We start from the raw sequence: 23,772 nt of genomic DNA, 5'->3' as shown, positions 1-23,772 counted from the left end.
GGAATTGAAGGGCCTTCTGAAGCAAAACCTCCTCAACCCTTACAGGAGTGGTATCTAATCCCTTTCCTTATGCCTCTGGAGTCTCCTGTACATTTCAGCTCATTAAAATTTCAAAACTCCCTTCAAGGGTTCTGGTTCAAACCAGCATCCACCCTATCTAGGTGCCAGCTGTCAGACATCAGGGATTTGCTGGGGGGCACCTGTAATCCCTGTCAGCTGGCCTGTTCTGTTGCTGTGAAGAAGTGGCAGGCAGCTGCTGGCTCCCTCTTCAGACCTAAAAAGGCCCTGGAGGAAAGCATGTGCTCATAAAATTTATGGGATTCCACAGCTTTGAAATCTAATGATCTGAGTGATCAAACACAGACTGGGGCCTTGGGGCTACTGGAGGAGGGGATAGAGGAGGCAGTATAACTTGGGTGGGAGAGCCTGGGGCCGGGCAGCAGGACAATTAGTCTCAGTGGGAGGAGATGAGGAGTCTGGTAGCCTACGGATGTCTGCACTAAGGGGAGAAATGACAATTGCCAAGAGCTGAATGGTAAACCACCCTCTTTTAGAGGAAACCATCCCCCTCTCATTACCCCTCCCCTGTTCAGTGCCCACAGAGAGATGGACTTTATTTGTACCTCTTGGGTTACTGGAGATGGAAGAGCAGTAAGTGGGGCCAGCTTTCCAAGGGCAAGGCTGCATGAAGGTTTTGAGTGCTTAGGAAGAGAGAACACCAAATGCATGTGTTGGTTGAGGGTGAGGGTAATCTTGAAAAGACGTGATATGCTAAAATCAAACTGTTCAGATTTCTTTTTTGCTTGGAGCTGGTCCTTTTGACATCCTTTGGGAAATGAGCTCACTACATAGGTTGTTAAATGAAGTACACAAATTATTTCCCCCTTCTTGAGTTCGTTTCCTCATCTGTAAAATAAGGGATTTGGACTGGACTGGAAGTCAATTACCTGAGTCCAAGTCTCAGTAGGCTCTGTCACTGATGAACTATGTGAACTTGCTCAGTCCCTTACTATCGCTAGGCCTCAGGTTTCCTCACTTAAATTCAATGCAGAACGTGGACAAGGGAGACTCAAGTTACTCCCATCTTTTGTCATTGTTGTAGGTCTCTCTTTTGCATCACCCTCAATTCCAGGGTCTGTTGCTGTTCTGACTGTGTAACCCAGCTATACCAGTCCCTTCAGGTTCTCCATCAATAACAAGGGAGAGGATTAAATTGGATTGTTGCTAAGGTCTATGTCCATTTTCAACGTGGCATCTAAGTCCCAAGGCGGTAGCCTTGGTCGGGCCTCCACTGAGCCTCAGCCACTAATTGTGTTCTCATTTTGTAAAGTGACTGCTTTTCTACTTTAGAGCTCCTAAAAATCTAATCCTGAATAGATTAGATTAGATTAGATTAGATTAGAATCCACCCAGCTCCAAACCCCCTATATAGCTCCTTTGCCAATTTCTGCTCTCACAGAGAGTATAGACCCTGGCAGAAATTTTATTTGAAACGAAATTTCAGTTCTGAAGCCAAACTTCTTGCTGTTAACTCGGTTGAGTATTTCACCCTTGTAGGCAACACACATACCAAATCTAGATTTTTAGATATGTTTATTTTGTTCCAAACCTTTTGAGGATTTAAATGTCCCAGATCTCAAGCTCCCAAATTTTGTTCGTTTTCCTAGATTTAACTGTGGTGCATTAGAGGCTGCATCCTACCCGAAATATTAATACTGAGCTGCTTTCACCAACCAGCATTCTCTCCAAAAGCACACAAGCTCACACATGTACATGCACATATGTGGAAGAAATAAACTGATATCCCACTATGTCATGTGACAACTGATAGGGCAGATTTGCGACCTGTGAATGTCTTTCCTTCATCTGGAGAGAAGTAGTTGGCACCTGATTTTTAAGAGCTATCTTCACCTTGAGCAACAAAAGATGCTCACCTCAAGGCCTTCACCTTGAGGCCCTACAGAACTGCCCTTTAGTGACTTGGTAGGGGAAGGACAGGAAGAATGAGAGCAGGGGTTTGTTGCTCCAACATTTTCAGTGGTCAGTTACAAGGCTTCTGGGGCCCAGCTCCCCCTGTTCCACTGCTTTTGGAGCCAACAGGATAGTAATTAGGCCCCTTCCTATCCACAGGTCTAAGAGCCAGTGGGTTTTCCTTTGGGGGGGTTGATAAAAGCTGGACTAGGACCAACGGAGGGCATACAGGACTTTGGACTTGAATGAGGCCATCATAGGCCCACCATGCCACAGCTGCCTGTTTGTAGCGGAAAATGTTATGGGTGGGGACCACTGTTTTCTTTGGAGCTCCTCACAGGCAACCTCATCCTTCTGTCCCTGGGATGGCCCTGTCTTAGGGTGGCAAGTCACTGTTAGCTCCTAGTAATGGCCAAGGATGCTTGACAAGAAGGTGATGAAAGATTAGAGTAACAGGAGCACAACAGACAAATGCCCAGAATAGGGAGAAAGAGACACAAAGAGACCAAGTAAGGAGAGAAACTGAGCTCCTAAGGGGGTGAGTTGTGCTAGCTTGGACACAGCCTGGCTGGGAATGCTTTTCAGCAAGAGTGTTGCCCAGAATCTGGGCATAGGGGAACATCTGGCACCTATTTCAGAGGGATTAAGATGGTCCAGACGCTACCTTTCCTGGCACCTTTAATGCCTGCTAAGCAGAATGGCTCAGAATGCCCAGCATGGGAGACACATTCAGTGATAAAGGCTAGGAGGCTTCCCTCTTCCTAAGAGAAATTGTTCAACACTACATGCAGCTGCTGCCTCTACCCTTGGAGCATCCAGGTTGGGAATGGGATTTTCCCTAAAACAGTCCCTTTCCTGCCCTGACCCAGATGGTAATATTAACCTATCATTAATAATGAGAGATGGAGGAGTTGGTCCTTTGCCAGGTCAATAACTATTGCCTCTCCCCCAATCATGCCCTCCCCCATCATCAGTCCTCCTCTGCATGCTGAAATGAAAGGAATTTCTTCACATTTCGACAGATGAATATAAGGATGGGGAGCTGGTAGTGCCTGCAAGTTACTGCACTGGCCTGGAAACTCTAAAAATCAGTGAGTGGAGCTTTATGGTGTTTAAGATCCCTTTCCCTATGTGATATTCTACTCTTCCAGTTTATAATTATAGAAGCTTGAGCTAAAAAGTAAGATGTGGCTCAGCCTGAGATGAGTGGAATTAATGACATGTTAGGGGTGGGCTGGGCCAAGGTGAGGCTGATTGGCACAAGCTCTAGATCCCTCCTGTCTTCAAGCACCCATGCGTCTATGACAGTCATAAAAAGAAATAGAGGGGGAAGAGAAGGGAGAAGAAGCAGTAAAGGAAACGAATGAAGGGAAGAAAGAAGCGGACTGTTAACCAACTGTATGATGGGGAAACTGTACACTTGTAAAGTGATGTCACCCACAGCTCTTGGGAAGCCACAGCCCTCAGAGGCTCTGAGATTAAGCAAGGCTCATTGTCTGATTTTACCTCTCTGCCCTTTCTCTTCCCCTTTACCAATGGTTTCCAAGGACAGATGACAAGGAAATCCTGAGCACACAGAGGCTTGGGTCTTCCCACCAGGCTCCGAGCGACACAGTAGCACCTTTGGAAGTTGCTTTTAGTGGGTGACTAGCAATCTGGGGCCAGGAGGTACCATCTCCAGGTGTTAGAAAGTATATGGAGATGTTCCAAAGGCCAGGGGGATCCCAAGCTTTTCTAGCTCCTGGGAGAAGGACCCTGGCAAATTTAAAGGCATTAACAGGGAGAATTTGGTTAATGAGTTTAACAGGAGCTTTGGCTCCAAGGGGATGGTCAGGTGTCTGAACTGCTGTGTGTGTATGTTTGAGAACAAGTGTACTGATGGCAAAAATGTAAAAGCTGAGCAGGGTGGAGTGAAGGGAAAGGGTTGGGGAGAAGCACACAATGGCAAGGAAAACACATTAGATTGGTTCCTCAGGGATGGGGGAGCCAGGCAGCAGCTCCCCATTAGGGTCTGCATCAGGGGCCAACATTTTATCCTTGCTGGAATCCCTTTGCTCTTTCTTGAACATCCTTTGATGCATCAGAGGGACGAAGAAGAGGATTATAGCCCCAATGATTGGGGGCACACCAGCAAAGTAGAAGGCCACATGGTAGTCCCCAAAACAGTTGCGGAGGAGGCCTGAAATAAGAGAGACAAGTCAAGTTCAGCTTTGCCCTTTTGCCCAAAGGTGCTATCTGCCTCTTTTAGGGGCCATCACAATGCCTATCCAGTGGATCTTGGCCTGCACTACCTTTACCCAGGATCCCCTCAATTTAAACATTCACAATGAAAAAAAATAAAACCTCTGTTACAAATTCAGGTGGCTCCTCTCTGAGGTAATGGAGTTGCAGGCCCTTGAGGTTAATGCTTATTATGAAAGAGGCTAATAAAGCTTCTCTTGAAGTTCTCCGTTTTTTACTTTCATGAAGCTACAGCTTGACTTCCAGTCATTCCTAGGTATGGAGTTAGGAGGGAAGCTAGTTCAAAAGACTTCCACAGATGGCCAAGTCTTGACTTGATTTATAGTGATATACCCTCCACCCCCAACTTAGGCTAGAGTGTTCTTATGGAACAATTCAGCTAAGTTTCTGTTTTATCTTTCTCTTAAGTGCCCTTTCTCTGAAGTTCCCATTCACCCTAAGGGAAGGCTGTTTGTATATCCTTCATCCGGTTATAGATATGGTTGGCCCCTCTGGGTTTCTATAGGTTGCTAATAACATGGATACGTTTGGCATGGTATGCAAGTATTCCCCTGCTTACCTTCAGAAGCTAACATGGGGCACCTCACAGGAAAGATGATCACAGAAACACTACTGAGGAAAAGAAAGTAGGCCCTTGGGATGCTTAGATGGTAAGCAAAATGGAAAGAGATGTGGATTCTGGGATCCACCTCTGGGACTGGGGGCTGGGTAGAGGCTCCCCTCCTTCAGTGAGCCCCATGGCTGTTGCACAAGGGCGTGGGTGGAAGCTTTTGTCACTGTCACACAGCATGACATGCCCTTACAACACCTTGCACACAATTGGTGTTCAAGGGATATTTGTTGAGTTAGCCCAGTTGGATAGCCTAGGAAGGCTAACCCACAAATCAATATTTGCATTAAATCCTAAAGAAAAGAAATGGAGTTCTCTTTTCATTGGTTTTCCTTGTTTCCTATGTCCCCTGGGGTATCAACAATGCTCTTTTGGGAGAGTGGAGAAGGAAACTGAGAATACTGAAAGGCAGCAAGCCAACACTTTGCCTACTACCTGCTAGAAGTAAGCCTCACTGGCCCAGTCCTAGGATTTGGTTTTAATCAAAGTCTCTTCTACAGGCTTATTTCAGAAGCCAATAGAGAAGGAGGGGGAGCATCTCTAAGTCTTAATGAAGCCAGGGTCCACTTTCTCTTCTCTTTCTGCCCAACTACCTTGCAAATAATTATTTGCTTATAAAGAGAAAGATAGAAGACACTGAACCAATAGAATGATCAAAAAGCCAAACCCATTTCTCTCTTTACCCTCCTGGAATCATCCAGGCTGTCTAAAATAAACCCCACTGAAACAGATAGAGAGCCATGAACAGCCCATTCCCAAAAAATGAGTCCATGCACATATACTGTAGTTAACCTCTTCCACTAATAGAGGTAAGAGGTTTCATACACTTTGACAAGGCTGCTTAAATAGAGAATAAGAGTAAAAAAAGGACTTACAGCAGAAGTACTCAGGATTTCTAGGGCCCAGGGAAGACAGGACTCCCACACTCATGCCCTCCCTGTAGTATCAGCCTCACCTGCAATGGGGGGCCCAGCAATCATCGGCAGGGCCATCATGCCAAGGAGGTAGCCAATTGCCTGTGAGGCCTGCATTGGGCCCACCAGCTCAAATGCGATGGGGGCCATGATGGTGATGAAGAAGCCATCACACAGGCCCAGGAAGAGGCAGACAACGATGAGGCCCCCAAAGCCCCGGCACAGGGGAATCATCATGGACATCAGGCCCAGGAGCAGGAAGGAGATGACCTGGAGGAGCAAGGACCTTAGGTCATGTTGTGCTTGTCAGTCAAGACCACATAGCAAATCATATCTCCTTTCTCAGGGTTTCATTTCTACCATCTATAAATTAGGACAGGGAGTGTCAGCAGAGAAAGCAGTTGGGCTAAATAATTACGTAGGCCCTTTCTAAGTCCTGCACTGAAAGATTTGAAGTTTTTAAGACAGTCCCTACTTAACTGTGATTCCATCAACATTTTTTAAAAAGGTAAAGGGCATTGCCCCACCCTTAAGAAGTTGTCTTTTCACTGGACTCTAAGCTAAAAGAAATTGCTGTTGTTCTGATCTTGTGTTTGGCTGCCCAGGTATTAGGGTCTGGGATCAGATCATGCTGGTGTTCTCAGATCCAAGTAAGGTCTGAGAAGAGGAAGAGAAGGAAATGAGGATAACTTGAATGATGATTAGATGGGGGCATGAATGGAAGGCAGAGCTTTCTGAAATAAGAAAGGACGCAGCACTCATTTATTGGGTGGCCACTTTTAGAAAACACCTTGGCATGAAGAAGACCATTGGGAGGTTCACCCAGGTTCCTTATGATTTAGGACATGAGACACACCACCCATCTCAGCATGGCTGTGGGGTCCTCTGGACTTGGTTGGGTACCATGCAAAGACAACAAAGGGGACTTTAAGGAGAACCAAGACACTAGGAGGGGGTCTAGGGAGCTGAAACAAGTTCAGGGGCACTGACTAGCCACTGGGCTTTCTTTGGGCTGAGCAAAATGACTCTAAAACAAAGTAGCTGCCTTTCCAGAGGCTGGTTTTTCCCACTCAAAAGAGAGAAGAGAAACTGGAAACACAGTTGGTCTTTTGATTAAGGTCATCTGCAACCTGTGTCAGTGAGCCAGACTGAAGACCTGGGCTGCAGGCAGGGAAATAAACCCCCTCCTCTCACCCACTGTAGCCAGCAGAGCCAGGTCATCGCAGGGTCAGGGGTAAGACCTGATCTGTTTACCAAAGCCTTAACAGGACCCAGGATTTTCTAATGCTTCACACAGGAGGGTAAACTTACCCAGGAAGTGTAAGTGACCACAGAGTAAGGGTAAATCACCAAATCACCACATGGATGGGATAGGAGGGTCAAGGCTGTTTCAAGCCCTAAAGATTTTGTGTTGTACTGGCAGTGGGTTTGTTAGGTTGATTGGTTGGTTTTCAGAGAGGATAAGAAATGTCCTGGACATGCCATGTGAGGAAATCTCTTTGCTAGAAAACTTTTTGAACTTTGCCTAGGCTGTTTTGGGATAGCTAGGTGGAATCTAGGAATAAGAACCCTGATATTCCAGCTTGTCCTCTAGGAGATTCATGCACAACTAGAAGATGAAACCAGATCCACCTATCAACCAAGCCATAATGGTATGGCAACTAAGAGTTAATAGCGTTATACAACACAGAGGATCCCATTAACTGATTTCTGTCATCTCCAGTTACTACCTATTGTATCTAGCTGCTGCTTAACATCCTCCATGAGGCCTTGAAAAGTTCAGAAATTAAAAATCTCTCTTTAAACTGAGAATCAGACCTCAAGAATTGGCCCAAAGTGAGGTTGTCCTGCAGGCTGTCACCATTTCTTTTCTAGCATACTGTCAAGGGGAAGTCCGTATATCAGATACATGTGCCTGTCTTTTCCAATAGTAGGAACTACAGGGTCTAGTGGGTATCTCTTCAGAACCTGAAGTTATGTACACTCCTTTCCTCTCCCAAGCCTATACTCCTGTATCTGACCCAGGGAGAAAGGGAGGCAAATTCCTGTGATGGAGTATCTTGAGAAGCTCAAGAGGAGTTTATCCATTGTCTTGTGTTCTTAGCCTGAGACACTTGCCAGAAAGATGAGTTTGGACTCATCTTTCCCTTTCTAGGTCTCAGTTCCTCAATTTGTAAAATGAGGCAGTTGGACTATAATTGATAAAGATATATTTCAGCTATAACATTCTAAGATTATTTTATATTACTCTAACTGGCAAAGTTAGGTCAAGTAAGACTGGAAAAGGGGAGAGAATGTTGGGTGGGTAGGGGAAGTGATCAGCAGAAGCACTGGGTCCTAAGCCTAGTTCTGCCTCTGACTACTTAATGCCTCCACCTCCCTTGGAACTTTCTCTACACAATAGACAGAAAAAGCTGCTTGGGCCCTACTTATCTCCTAGGGACTGTAATGAGAAATGAGCTATATGGCTAGACAGGGGCTGCTCTTTTCCTCAAGATAAAGTCCTGGCCCAATGCCAGCACTGTTAGCATCTTGGAGCTGCTGATACTGACAGGGAAGACATACAGGGGTGGCATGTGGAAGAAGCTGAAAAAGACATACATTCTCCTATACAAAAAGCCACCCAGATAAGGCAATTCCTGATATTTTCCCTGGAATTCAAAATTTCATAACTGGTTTATCTCAATCACAGTCTTTTGAGTTGACTTTGGTCAAGTTACTTATCTCTAGAACATGGCTCTGCCACCCATCACTTAGTATAAAGTGAAATATGAGAAAAGTGCTACATATGAATTCAACTTTGCCATGACTGTATGTCTTTCTCTCAGTTTCTGTGTAATGAGAGGTTGGACTGGATAAACCACAAGGTCACCCCCAGCTCTGACAAAGAAGATTCACCAGCTTTTGCAAATCTAACACAGAGTTAAACACAACAGAAATCCTTAATCATATTCTTGTCTAAGACATCTTAGAATACTTAGGAAAACACTTGAAGCTGTCAGAAGACAGAGAAATCCCTACTATGAGAATAGTCAGGGCCCCTTGGAAGTGCTTTTAGGGCTTCTCCAGGAGAGTCAGAACTCAACCACCTTCTTAATGGATTATTTGTGACCACATGTTTTGAAAGGCTGATGTTGTCCCTTCACAGGGTTCCACATTTGTGGAAAACATTGTGGTAAACCAAGCCGCAGGAGCAAAAAGCATGAGCAAGGGTCAGAGAGGCATTAGTGCTGCCAGGTAGACAAAGATAGACAGCTTGAGCAGTAGTCCCAAGCAAGACCAGAGCTCAGTTCACACAGAAACTGCCTGCAATATGATGCACTGTGTTACTGTCCAAAGGATTAAAATCTTGCATGGCTATAACAGCTTTCTACTTCCCAAATCCTGGTTACACCTATTTTTCTTTTGATCCTCCTCTGTAAGGTAAGAGAGGAAGGGCAAGAATTATTCTTATTGTACAAATGAGGAAAGTGAGGCCCAGAGAGGGGAAGTAAGGTTGTGTTTTCTGGCACTATTTTTGCGTCCATCAAGAGGATAATATTTGAGAGCCAATGCTTGGTGCAAGTAACTCTGGAAATGTAAGAAGTGATTGACTTGGTCCTGCTGGCTTAGAGGAGAGAAACACTGGGCCACAGAGTACTATAGATGCCCAAGACCTTCCAAGAGAGTATGGAGTAGCAAGGAGATCAGTCCTCAATGGGAGTCAGCATCTAACTCCTAGCCTCAGGTTTCCTATTTCAGATGGAAGAACCATTATTAATAAACGCTTTCTTGTAAGTGTTCTTACAGGTTCGATTTACACAGTGCTCTCACTGGATACTTACTCCATCTTGATGAAGGAGGCAGAACAAAGATGACTGTCTTCATTTGAAAGCCAAGCAAACTGAGGCTTGGAGAATTTGATTGACTTTCCCATGCTGAACAACAAGCTTGTGTCAGAGCTGGTGCCCAGGGCATAGTAATGATACAACCTACCATTCTATCCCAAAGGCTGGGGGTAACCTAGCATCTGTGGCAGGCTTTTCCTCCCCACACCACTCTGATAAGGGCAAGGTGGTAACACTCACCTGCAAGTAGATCTTCTTAAGTCCAGGAATGGAGTCACTGACACGGCCCGACACAAGACGCCCAAGGCCTGAGGTAGCCCCAATACACACCAAGAGCACCCAGGTCTGCTTGATTTCCAAGAATTCCTCTTCCACATATTTCATCTGAAAAGCATAACACCAGGACCCCCAAGGACAGGGGGAAGAAAAGGAGCTGACTGGTTAACTGTTGGTATATCCAGAACCCTCTACCGCTTGCTTTCTTGGACCACAGCAAGAGCTCCCTTCCCTTCAACCCCTTCCTTTGTAGCCCTAGATCCAGAACAAGCTTTCTGGCTACTTCTAATTGCTTAAAAGGCTTCATATCCCTTGGCTTTTTGGATTCTGGGATTCTGAGCAACAGCTAAGGGGAGTGGGTATCTCCAAGCCCTGGCTTGAAGGACAGAATACAGCCTTAACAACTAAGAAAACCCAAGGGCTCCCCCCAAATTTCCCCATTCCCTGACCCAGAATTGATACCCTGGGGCAACAGCAGGTCACCAGGGGAGAGAACTAACTTCCATGTAAAATTTCCAGACATGTGTTTTAAGAAACACAAGATCTATGGAAGATAATAGCTGGACTATAACCAACAGTTCTATGGTAGTATAATTTGGGTGGATAATGGTTAAATGAAGCTAAGTGGGTTTCTTTTACTGCTTGATTTTTTGGTACATTTAAAAGATTGTGACAATACGAAGCTAGAGAGATTGATTATACGTTGTTTCCTAAACAAATCATTTGACCACAAAGACCAGCATTCCACAGAACACACTCTTAGAAAACCCTGCCCTTGGGTCATCTCAGCCAGTCTTCTCAATCCCAATGATGCTTATCTTCTCTTGAAAATCTATCTAGATTTATCAAGGGGGAAAAAATCTATCTAGATTTATCAAGGGGGAAACAGGCATGGACTTTCCCTTTATGAATTCTACCCATTTCCCATTGAGATCTTCCCTCAGTCTGTGTTCTTTCCCACTTTGGGTCTCTTCAAACACTGGTCTCTTTTACCGAAGGTCCCAGCTCTGCCCTTCTAGTGTCCTCCACCTCTATTCTCTGGACTTCAGGCAGGCCAAGGGCAGCTTCCTAGAGGTAAGGTGGGCCCACCCTAATATTCCTTACCAGGTGTACATAGGGAACGAAGTAGCCAAGGGCAGCAGCAGCAATCCCGAAGGCCCAGATGCGGTAGGTACGTTGGCGGAACACTCGCATGTTGAAGTACTTTCTAAGCTGAGCCAGGATGCGTTGGCACAGGGTGTGGACACCTCTCTTGTTTGGGGTGTCCTGAGAACTGGGTAGGAGTGGCCGGTAGGTGAGTGAAAGCAGGGTAAGAATAAACATGAAGGTACTCAGCACCTGGAAGGTTTGGGCGAGCTTGATCTTAGCCCCCAGTGTTTTGATGAGAAGAGGAAAGGATATGGAGAAGATGCTACTTCCAGCAGACACCACACCATTGGCCAAACCCAGGCGGCGTTGGAAGTAGTGGCCGAGGATGACGAGAGATGGCTGAAAGGCGAAGGAACAGCCACAACCAAAGAGAATCCCATAGGTGAAATAACGCAGGCTTAATGAGCTGTGGGAGAAACACCAAGAACTATTCTCAGCAGCCTGACCAGGAATCTGTCTGCCCTTTCCCTTCACCCTCCTGAGACCTGCATACCCCCACCCTTAACCCACAGCCCCACTTACCACTTACCCTCAGAAAAGACAAGGAACAGGACTTAATAATAATGCAGATAGGGAGACAGAGGCTCAGAGAACTAATTCACCCAATGTAGCATAACAGGATCAGGAAACTTGGACTTGACTCTTGGTCTGTATGACTCTAGTTTGAATCATAGTACCCAATCAGAGAGAATCGTTGAAAAGAATGCCAGAATCAACCTATGCAATGGCTTGATAAGAGACTATAAGGAGTAAGACAGGGCCTTAGAACAGTTTCACCTACTGCTCACCTAGACACCATGGGTAAGCTGATAGCCAAAGCTTTAACCCAAGTAACAAAAGTCTGCAAGAAGCCAAGATCCTGGAAAGTCAAGATCCTCCATGGGACTCTACTACCTTTTTCCACGGTAGGGGCCCTTAATATTTCAGAAAATGGCTGAGAGACACCTTATCTCCAACCCTGCCCAAGGTCTGGATATCCCATGACCCTTTACTATAGGTCCTAGATGATCTCCCTGGGATCCTGAAGTAAGGAGTCCCTTTAACTTCCAGAGCCTTGTTCCTGTTGCTGGACATGATATGGATTAGCCTCTCAGAGTAGCCTAGTTGCTTGATGGGAAGTGGAGCCTCAAAGAAGTTGTAGGCCTGGCCAAGTAAGATAGGTTCTGGCTTAAAACTCTTATGTTCTGCTGTGGCCATAAGCCTCTGTAACAAAAGGCAAAGTTTCAAAAGAGTAAAGGCCATGGGAAGGTTACCTTGGCCAGCCATCTGCCCTTAGACAATATTCGCACAACCTAATGAAGAATTTTGTTTTCTTTTTGAAGACTCCACATATTTTACAACAGATCTTATCTGACCGCTTAATTAACTAATACTCTCCATGGTCAAGCAGTTTGTCCCCGTAGATGGACCCAGTCCTTATACTAAAGCACTAGGTCTATGCTGCAGAGATGATGTATTAACACTCAACAGTTGTAAGACAACTGCATCACCATTGCTTTTCTTTGTTTTTAAGTTTTTATTTAAATTCCAGTTAACAGTATAATATTAGTTTTGGGTGTACAATATAGTGATTCAACACTTCCGTATAACACCCAATGCTCATAACAACAAGTGCATTCCTTAATCATCACCTATTTAACTGATCCCCTGAACAACTTCTCCTCTAGTAACCATCAATTTGGTCTCTGTAGTTTAGAGTCTGTTTCTTGGTTTGCCTCTCTCCCTCTTTTTTTCCCACCTTTGCTCATGTTTTTTTTTTTGTTTCTTAAATTCCACATATGGGTGAAATCATATGGTATTTGTCTTTCTCTGACTGACTTATTTCACTTAGCATAGTATTCTCTAGTTCCAACCATGTCATTACAAATGGCAAGGTTGCTTCTCATCTGCTTACATTCACTGGATATGAGCAAAAGCTTTGGTTTCAAAAGTGTTGCCTCCACTTGGAATACATAGCTAAACTAACTGCTCCTCTTCTGTCAGATTTTTTGGGATTGGCTTGGTCTGGGGACCTTGTGTAAGGGAGAGGAGTTAGGAAGATCTAAAGTAGACCTTCAAGGAGAGGGCAAGTGGGGGCAAAACATGGGATTTGGTTCAGAGTGCTATCTGATGGATCTGTTTCTAGCTGGGCCTCAAGGAAGGAAGGAAGCCCCTGAATAGGCTTGACAAGGCATCTCCAGCCCTGACTGCACTCTGTCCCACCTCATGTCATCCAATGGAACTCAGAGCCTGAATTCAGACAACAGGAGGGATGACTTGGAGCTCTAGTCACAAGCAGAACCACTTTCCCAACAGACATGAAGCCATTCAGAAAGATTCTTGGCTCTAAAGATGTTCTTACAGAAAAGGCAAAGGGGGTGGGGAAGGGCTTAGGGGATGGAAAACAGAATGCCTACTCCAATGTGCCTAAAGAAGAATGCCAGAAAAAAATACATCTAAGCTCTTTCCCCTCCTATAACCGAGCTCACGTGTATTGGAAGAGAAGTGGGATCCGTATGTTGCTAATTTGTTTATACTTTGCTCAGCTCAACCTTAAAAAACAGACCTCTGCTGTGTAGTGCCGAGACTGGAGCCACTTCTGAGGCCTAGCTCCTTCCCTCAAAGGGCCAGGCACCAGCTTACTGAGGGCAAATGAGGCCAACCACCAGAGGGATCCTGAAAGGGCTTGGAGCTGCTGCCATAGGAGGGCTGAGCACATTCCAAGCAGAACATGGTTTTCCCCTCCTCTGTCCCAATTGGATGGGATGAAGCCAAGAAATCATTGTAGGTCATATACAAGCTCTGCTGGAGGGTAGGCTGAGTAGCCAGAAAAGCTCAAGTCATAAGGAAAGCTGGATCCCCCTCAGAGGGCCCAGTTGTGGCAGAACACAATTATCATTCTCCACTCTGAGTGGAACCTTAGGCCTAGAGAGCATAACCATAGTCCTTCTCTGGTGAGCCAAGCTCAGAAAACAAGTCTCTGACAAGTTACCCATGTCTCCAGGCCAGCATTTTCATATACCAGCCCAGGCAGATTGGAAGTAGGAGGTATAATAACTTCCAAAGCATCTTTGGCTGAAAGCCAACAGACTTCTTTAGGAATTCCATATTCCTCAGGCCATGGTGGAGGGTTTTTACTTCTCCCCTCGCCTGCAGACATGATCCTGCAGGATTGGCAGAAAGAAACCAGAACATTAACTTATAGCCTGCTTCTTGCCTGATACTACCAAGTTTTGCCAGTAGGACCAACTGCACTGGAGTTTGAGGTTAGCCTAAGCCTAGCTGGGTAGCTGGGTGCTAGGTCTATACCCCAGTGGGAGATGCTGCTAAACATCCTTTCTTATGCCCAAGACATGATTTTTTTTTTCTTTCCCAAATTATCCATACATTGGCAGCCAAAAATACCTGGAAAGGAGCCAGAAATGCTAAACAACCTTGGGCTCAGCTGACTTCTTTTTCAATATAAGATTCCCTCAGGAATCCTGTAATGGTAGGTGTTTCACATGGATTCACTCCAGAAGCTCATTTCCAGGAAGGCAAGTGAGGTCATGTGTTGTGTGGCACATGGAAGGGGGAATAGAATGGCAGAGCTGGAAGAGACCTGAAAAGACCATCTGGTCTAACTCCCTCATGTTACAGATATAGAAACTGAGGCCCAGATAGGGGAATGGTACTAATATATTGTTCCATAGCCATTTAGTGGCCCAAAGTGGACTTAGGCCCAGTTTCATGAACTCTCAAGCTTAGGCTCCACCCACCACTTTGGAACTCTTGGGTCCTCTTTTGGGGATATTATATATCAATGTGTCCTGGAGAACCTACCTAGATGAATCCCATTGTACAATGATTCTCAGGAGCAGAGTCTTGAGAACTCTACATGGAAAGGACCACAGAGGATTGTTCAATGAGTATCCCTAGTTGAAGCCCAGAAAGAAGCCAACCTTCAGCCTTGGGCAAATGGCCAGCAACTCCTAGCCTTACCTGGTGAAGGAGCTGGTATGGAGGCCTATGAAAGCGACAGCAGCCCCTGCAGTTGCTGTGATTCGGCAGCCCAAACGATCAGTGAATATACTCACAATGGGAGAACAGAAGAAGATCATGCCCATTGAGAGGGCTCCTACCCAGGCTGCAGAGAAAAGAAGCACAAAGACAACTTAACTTAATGTGGTACCTGGTGGTGCAGCTGGTATCTCAGTTCTTCTCTGACCTTTCACAGGGGTCATTGCATTGGCCTCATTGCCATCTTTCTAGTCCCTAATGGTCAGAGAAGTTAGGTGATTTTCAAAGCACTTGTAGCAGGGCAATGTGGGAACCAGGAGTCTAGTTAATAAACATACCCAGAGTTTCAGAGCTGGGGCAGAGGGCCTTTAGAGATCATCAAGTCTATGGTGGGACCTTCTAGCTAGCCACCATATGGCTGCACTCCATTTCTCCACCACTTTGGTCACTTTGGTATGACCATATGACTGAATTCTGACCAATACAGTATGGATAAAAGTGATACACACCACTTCCAGGCCTGGACCATAAAAAAAACTCCCATGACATTTCTGCTTTCCTGTGAGCTACAACTGCAAAGTCATCTTGCAAGTCATGTATTAAGACTGGAAGAACTGCCATCAGTTCTGTCTGGGTCCCTAGATAATTACATGGAGCAAAATTCTCTCTCTAATCTGGAACCCCTTCCATGAATATTGCATAGGAAATAAACAGGGGTGTCTGGGTGGCTCAGTTGGTTAAGTGTCTGACTTAGCCTCAGGTCATGATCTAATGGTCCATGAGTTTGAGCCCTGCATCAGGCTCTGTGCTGATAGCTCAGAGCCTGGAGCCTGATTCAGATTCTGTGTTTCCCTCGCTCTCTGCCCCTCCCACACTCATGCTCTTTCTCTCTTTCTGTCTCAAAAATAAATAAACATTAAAAAATTTTTAAATAAAAATTTTTAAAAAGAAACAAACTTCTTGTCACTGAATTTTTGAGGGCCATTTGTTACAGCAATGAAACCAACATAAACTAAAACAAAGAGATTCCTCCACTACCATTTTACTGATAAAGAAATAGGCCCATAAATGTGAAGGGACTTGACAAAAATCACACAGCAAGTTAGTGGCAGATCTGGGACTCAAACCCAACTCTCCTCATTCCTAGTCCAAAGTTCATTGTATTATGTCTTCTATGGGGATGAATGAAGCTTCCCATAATTGGAGGTGTGCAAGCAGATGCTAGATATAAAACAGGGGATTTAAGAATTGGTATCATATTTGGACTAGCCAGCATTTTAGGCCCTTCTGGGCATGCTGAGCCAAATTTACAGCCTTGAGCATTGTTCCACTTGGCTTCAGGGCCAAGGAGTATAGGAATTAATTAAGCCTTGAGGAGCTAAAGTAAGGCTTGTGTTGAGCATTGGAACAGTCCTGTAAAGATGCTAAGACTAAGGAGCAGGGAAGTCCACAAAGGCCTCCTCAAATTGTATGAGGACATAGGGCAGATTTAGGAGCCACCCAGAGATTTCTAAGGACACTGTGCAAGAGGTCATGCAACCCTCATGCTGAAATCCTTCATCAGAGCCCATGTTTGGCAAATCCCTGACTCTAAGCTCAAATAAAAAGAGTTTATTATGTTTATAAATGCTCTCAAGTGTCCATAACAATCCTCAACAGGAAGGAAGAAATTTACCCTTTTACTTAGATTCTTCTAGCCCACTTCCCTTTGCTTAGCCCTCAGAAAGCTCAAGTTTTTTTTTCTTTTAAAGCTGTTATCAAGTTTCTTCTTTGGCCTCTTTTCTAGTCTAAGTAATATTAGTTTCCTTAACTTCTTCCCTTAGCTTCTATTTCTAACTCTGTAATTACTTTCAGAGCTCTCGTCTGACCATTTTCCAAATCATCATCATCATCATCATCATCTAAAAGCATTCATTGAGGAGAGCCTGGGTGATTCAGTCAGTTGAGCACCCAACTCTTGACTTTGGCTCAGGTCATGATCCCAGGGTTTTGGAATTGAGCCCTGCTTTGGGCTCTGCACTGGGTATGGAGCCTGCTTGATTCTCTCTTCCTCTTCCCCTCTCCCCAACTCTCTCTCTCTCTCTCTCTCTCTCTCTCTCTCTCTCTCAAAACAAAAAATAAAAAAACAACCATTCATTGAGTATCACCTGAGCATGGTGCCAGGCCAGCTTCTGGCTGTCTTCAGTTGTATAACCCCAAGTCAGTCAGAGAAGTACAGTCTGAGTTTGGTCAGGGCTAGTTCACCATCTGTGTCTCTTATCTCAGTGCCTAATTGGTTGCTCAGATTTCCATTGGGAATCTTTGCTTTCCAGGGCACTAACGTGAGTCCTAGCTGCCTGGCTTCAAAAGTACCGGCCTGGAACAGCAGGAAACCTGAAGTCTCTCATCACAATTTTACCTCTTGCTGTGCAATTTCACTTCTTATCAGCTGTGGGACCTTGAGCAAGTCACACAGCACTTCTCTAATCCTCAGTTTTCTCATCTGCAAAATAAGGATTAAAATTCCCGATGTGCCTTCCTCCAAGTTTTCTTTTTTTTTTTATTTTTTTTAACGTTTATTTATTTTTGAGACAGAGAGAGACAGAGCATGAACGGGGGAGGGGCAGAGAGAGAGGGAGACACAGAATCAGAAGCAGGCTCCAGGCTCTGAGCCGTCAGCCCAGAGCCCGACGCGGGGCTCGAACTCATGGATGGCGAGATGGTGACCTGAGCTGAAGTCGGACGCTTAACCGACTGCGCCACCCAGGCGCCCCCTGAGTTTTCTTTTTTTTTAATGCTTACTTATTCTTCTTTTTCAATATATGAAATTTATTGTCAAATTGGTTTCCATAGAACACCCACTGCTCATCCCAAAATATGCCCTTTTCAATACCCATCACCCACCCTCCCCTCCCTCCCACCCACATCAACCCTCAGTTTGTTCTCAGTTTTTAAGAGTCTCTTATGCTTTGGCTCTCTCCCACTCTAACCTCTTTTTTTTCCCTTCCCTTCCCCCATGTGTTTCTGTTAAGTTTCTCAGGATCCACATACGAGTGAAAACATATGGTATCTGTCTTTCTCTGTATGGCTTATTTCACTTAGCATATCTACCCTATGACCCAGCAGTAACACTGCTAGGAATTTACCCAAGGGATACAGGAGTACTGATGCATAGGGGCACTTGTACCCCAATGTTTATAGCAGCACTCTCAACAATAGCCAAATTATGGAAAGAGCCTAAATGTCCATCAACTGATGAATGGATAAAGAAATTGTGGTTTATATACACAATGGAGTACTACGTGGCAATGAGAAAGAATGAAATATGGCCCTTTGTAGCAACGTGGATGGAACTGGAGAGTGTAATGCTAAATGCTTATTTATTCTTGAGAGAGAGAGACAGAGCACAAACAGGGGAGGGGCAGAGAGAGAGGGAGTCACAAAATCTGAAGCAGGCTCCAGGTTCCAAGCTGTCAGCACAGAGCCCAACGCAGGGCTTGAACCCACGAACTGTGAGATCATGACCTGAGCCGAAGTTGGGCACTTAACTGACTGAGCCACCCAGGCGTCCCCAAGTTTTCTTTTAAATAATAATCAGAGGTGGGGCACCTGGATGGCTCAGTCGGTTGAGCATCCAACTTCAACTCAGGTCATGATCTGACGGTTTGTGGGTTCGAGCCCCGCAACGGGCTCTGTGCTGACAGCTCAGAGCCTGGAGCCTGCTTTGGATTCTGTGTCTCCCTGTCTCGCTGCCCTTCCCTTGCTCATGCTCCGTCTCTCTTTCTCTCTCTCAAAAATAAATGAATATTAACAAAAATAAATAATAATCAGAGATAATCATATTTAAGAGAGCTTTATAAATACCAATAGTCACACCATATACAAAAATTAATACAAATGGATCATAGGCTTATATGTAAAACTTAAAACTAAAAAACTTACAGAACAAAGTATAGGAGAAAATTTTCTGACCTTTAATTAGGCAAAGATTTCACAGATATTAACAAAAAGTATGATCCATAAAAGAAAAACATTGATACATCAGACTTTATCAAAATTTAAAACTTCTGATAAATACTGTTTTCAAAGTGTAAAAAGCAAGCCACAGGCTGGGGAAAATATTTACAGCACATAGATATGATAAAAGACTGGTATCCAGAACACAGTGTTGACTCTCACAACTCAACAATAAAGCAAGCAATCCAGGTTAAAACATGAGGGAAAGATTTCAACAGACATTTCACACATATAAACACACACACACACACACACAATGAATGTCAATTAAGCACGTGAAAATATGCTCAATATCATTAATCATTCAAGAAATGCATATTAAAGCCACAGTGAGATACCGCTACATACCCACTAAAAAGGCTTTTAAGAAATTGCAATACCTAGTACTGGGGAGGATGTAGAGGAACTGGAAATCTCATGCACTGCTGGTGGGAATGCAGAATGGTATACCAACTTTGGAAAACAGTTTGGAAGATTCTTATAAATTAAACATGCAATTGCCACATAAGCTTGAAATACCACTCCTAGGTATTTACCCAAAATAAATGAAAACTTATGTCCACAGAGAAACCTATGCCTAGATGTTTATGGTAGCCTTTTTAATAACTGCCAAAACTCGGCAATAACTCAAAATGTACTTCAACTGGTAAATGGATAAATAAGTGGGTAATACATTAATACAGTGGAATACAACTTTGCAATAAACAGGAATGAACTACTGATACCAGTAACAACTTCAACAATTCTCAAAGACATTACAGTAAGTGAAAGAAGCTAGACACAAATGATTTTATTTACATAAAATTCTGGAAAAGACAAAATTATGGGGACAGAAAAACAGATCAGTGGGTACCAGGAGGAAGGATGGGTGTAAGGAGAGGATTCATTACAGGAGAGCAGGAGGGAACTTTCTGGAGTGATGAAATGTTATATATCTTAATGTGGTGATGATATTCTTTTGTCAAAATTCATAGAACTGAGCATATAAAAAGAGTGAATATTACCATATGTAAATTATAGCTCAATAAATCTGATGTTATAAAAAAAAAGGAGAGGGGGCAGAGAAGTAGAAAGTGCCAACGAGAGGTCTCATTTATGATGTATGTATTTTATTCTGGCAGGATTTTCCCAAAAAGCATAGTTCAAGTATATTGTCAAAGAGGAAAAAATTATGTATAGTCACCAAATCATCTTGCTGACATTTAACCAACTAGAACTCACCATTATTCACCATTGTTTGACCTTTCTGAATATTTACAGTACAACTAAAACTGATGATTGGGCTTGAAGGTAACTTTTGTACAAAGAAAATTTAAATTATATTTAATATAGAATTTTTTGGTTAATGACATGTATCCATAATTATGGTATCATACAGAATATTTTCACTACAAATCCTGTACTCCACCTATTCATCCTGCCTCACCCTTCCAACCTCTGGCAACCACTGACCTTTTTACTGTCTTCATAGTTTTGCATTTTCCAGAATGTTATATAGTTGGAGTCATATAGTGTGTAGCTTTTTCAGATTGGCTTTTTTCACTTAGTAATTTGCATCTAAGCTTCCTCCATGTCTTTTCATGGCTTAATAGCTCATTTCTTTTTAGCACTGAATATTCCATTGTCTGGATGTACCAAAGTTTATCAACTCACCTACAGAAGGACAACTTGCTTGCTTCCACATTTTGGCAATTATGAATAAATCTGCTACAAACATTTGTGTGCAAATTTTTGTGTAGACAAACATTTTTGACATATTTGGTTAAATACTAGGGAACACAATTGCTAGATCATTTTCAATTTTTTTTAATGTTTATTTTTGAGAGAGAGACAGAGCATGAGTGGGTGAGGGGCAGAGAGTGAGGGAGATACAGAATCCAAAGCAGGCTCCAGGCTCTGTGTCAGCACAGAGCCCAATGTGGGGCTTGAACCCATGAACTGTGAGATCATGACCTATGCTGAAGTCAGATACTTAACCGACTGAACCACCCAGGTGCCCCTATCCAGTACTATTTTATTTTTATTTTTTTTTTAATTTTTTTTCAACGTTTTTTATTTATTTTTGGGACAGAGAGAGACAGAGCATGAACAGGGGAGGGGCAGAGAGAGAGGGAGACACAGAATCGGAAGCAGGCTCCAGGCTCTGAGCCATCAGCCCAGAGCCCGACGCGGGGCTCAAACTCACGGACCGCGAGATCGTGACCTGGCTGAAGTCGGACGCTTAACCGACTGCACCACCCAGGCGCCCCTATCCAGTACTATTTTAAATAAGAGCGGTGGGAATGAAAAAAAAAGAGTGGTGAGAATGGACATCCCTGTCTTCTTCCTGACCATAGAGGAAAAACTTTCACTTTTTCCCCATTGAGGATTATGTTAGCTGTGGGGTTTTCATATATGACCTTTGTTATGTTGAGATATGCTCCCTCTAAATCTACTTTGTTGAGTGTTTTTACCATGAATGGATGTTGTACTTTATCAAATGCCATTTCTGCATCTATTAAAATCATCACATGGTACTAATCCTTTCTCTTATTAATGTGCTGTATCACGTTGATGTGTGAATATTGAACCACCTTTGAAACCCAGAAATAAATCCCACTTCGTCATGGTGAATGATTCCTTCAATGTTGTTGGATTTAGTTTGCTAGTATTTTATTGAGGATTTTTGAATACATGTTCAGGGATATTGGCCTGTAGTTCTCTTTTTTATCCATGTCTTTATCTGATTTTGGTATCAGGTAATGCTGGCCTCATGGAATAAATTTAGAAGTTTTACTTCCGGTTCTATTTTTTTGGAATAGTTTGAGAACATGTATTAACTCTTCTTTATTTTTATTTTTTTATTTATATATGAAATTTATTGTCAAATTGGTTTCCATACAACACCCAGTGCTCATCCCAAAAGGTGCCCTCCTCAATACCCATCACCCACCCTCTCCTCCCTCCCACCCCCCATCAACCCTTAGTTTGTTCTCAGTTCTCAGCAGTCTCTTATGCTTTGGCTCTCTCCCACTCTAACCTCTTTTTTTTTTTTCCTTCCCCTCCCCCATGGGTTCCTGTTAAGTTTCTCAGGATCCACATAAGAGTGAAACCATATGGTATCTGTCTTTCTCTGTACGGCTTATTTCACTTAGCATCACACTCTCCAGTTCCATCCACGTTGCTACAAAAGGCCATATTTCATTTTTTCTCATTGCCACGTAGTATTCCATAGTGTATATAAACGACAATTTCTTTATCCATTCATCAGTTGATGGACATTTAGGCTCTTTCCATAATTTGGCTATTGTTGAGAGTGCTGCTATGAACATTGGGGTACAAGTGCCCCTATGCATCAGAACTCCTGTGTCCCTTGGATAAATTCCTAGCAGTACTATTGCTGGGTCATAGGGTAGGTCTATTTTTAATTTTCTGAGGAACCTCCACACTGCTTTCCAGAGCGGCTGCACCAATTTGCATTCCCACCAACAGTGCAAGAGGGTTCCCGTTTCTCCACATCCTCTCCAGCATCTATAGTCTCCTGATTTGTTCATTTTGGCCACTCTGACTGGCGTGAGGTGATACCTGAGTGTGGTTTTGATTTGTATTTCCCTGATAAGGAGCGATGCTGAACATCTTTTCATGTGCCTGTTGGCCATCTGGATGTCTTCTTTAGAGAAGTGTCTATTCATGTTTTCTGCCCATTTCTTCACTGGGTTATTTGTTTCTCGGGTGTGGAGGTTGGTGAGCTCTTTATAGATTTTGGATACTAGCCCTTTGTCTGATATGTGATTTGCAAATATCTTTTCCCATTCCGTTGGTTGCCTTTTCGTTTTGTTGGTTGTTTCCTTTGCTGTGCAGAAGCTTTTGATCTTCATAAGGTCCCAGTAATTCACTTTTGCTTTTAATTCCCTTGCCTTTGGGGATGTGTCAAGTAAGAGATTGCTACGGCTGAGGTCAGAGAGGTCTTTTCCTGCTTTCTCCTCTAAGGTTTTGATGGTTTCCTGTCTCACATTCAGGTCCTTTATCCATTTTGAGTTTATTTTTGTGAATGGTGTGAGAAAGTGGTCTAGTTTCAACCTTCTGCATGTTGCTGTCCAGTTCTCCCAGCACCATTTGTTAAAGAGACTGTCTTTTTTCCATTGGATGTTCTTTCCTGCTTTGTCAAAGATGAGTTGGCCATACGTTTGTGGGTCTAGTTCTGGGGTTTCTATTCTATTCCATTGGTCTATGTGTCTGTTTTTGTGCCAATACCATGCTGTCTTGATGATGACAGCTTTGGAGTAGAGGCTAAAGTCTGGGATTGTGATGCCTCCTGCTTTGGTCTTCTTCTTCAAAATTACTTTGGCAATTCGGGGCCTTTTGTGGTTCCATATGAATTTTAGGATTGCTTGTTCTAGTTTCGAGAAGAATGCTGGTGCAATTTTGATTGGGATTGCATTGAATGTGTAGAAGCTTTGGGTAGTATTGACATTTTGACAATATTTATTCTTCCAATCCATGAGCAGGGAATGTCTTTCCATTTCTTTAAATCTTCTTCAATTACCTTCATAAGCTTTCTATAGTTTTCAGCATACAGATCCTTTACATCTTTGGTTAGATTTATTCCTAGGTATTTTATGCTTCTTGGTGCAATTGTGAATGGGATCAGTTTCTTTATTTGTCTTTCTGTTGCTTCATTGTTAGTGTATAAGAATGCAACTGATTTCTGTACATTGATTTTGTATCCTGCAACTTTGCTGAATTCATGTATCAGTTCTAGCAGACTTTTGGTGGAGTCTATTGGATTTTCCATGTATAATATCATGTCATCTGCAAAAAGCGAAAGCTT

General features: G+C 43.6%; 1 protein-coding gene across 1 annotated transcript in view; it reads right to left on the bottom strand.

Moving 5' to 3' along the window:
• Window positions 1-1,576: 1,576 nt before the first annotated feature.
• Window positions 1,577-23,772, bottom strand: part of SLC16A2 (solute carrier family 16 member 2) — a 166,541-nt gene continuing 144,345 nt past the window's right edge. The window contains exons 2-6 of the mRNA XM_040467213.1: window positions 14,949-15,093; window positions 10,944-11,394; window positions 9,804-9,947; window positions 5,778-6,006; window positions 1,577-4,150 (exon numbers count right to left, since the gene is read on the bottom strand). Of these exons, the coding sequence (XP_040323147.1) occupies window positions 3,930-4,150; window positions 5,778-6,006; window positions 9,804-9,947; window positions 10,944-11,394; window positions 14,949-15,093 (1,190 nt within the window). The 3' untranslated portion in view covers window positions 1,577-3,929. The remainder of the gene's footprint in view (window positions 4,151-5,777; window positions 6,007-9,803; window positions 9,948-10,943; window positions 11,395-14,948; window positions 15,094-23,772) is intronic.

This window comes from Herpailurus yagouaroundi, unplaced genomic scaffold (assembly GCF_014898765.1).
Source record: "Herpailurus yagouaroundi ecotype Mexico unplaced genomic scaffold, PumYag 67375, whole genome shotgun sequence".
In the NCBI taxonomy this organism is placed as follows: Eukaryota; Metazoa; Chordata; class Mammalia; order Carnivora; family Felidae; genus Herpailurus; species Herpailurus yagouaroundi.
Note: the sequence above shows the minus strand (reverse complement) of the source record. Positions and strands in the feature narration are given on the sequence as shown.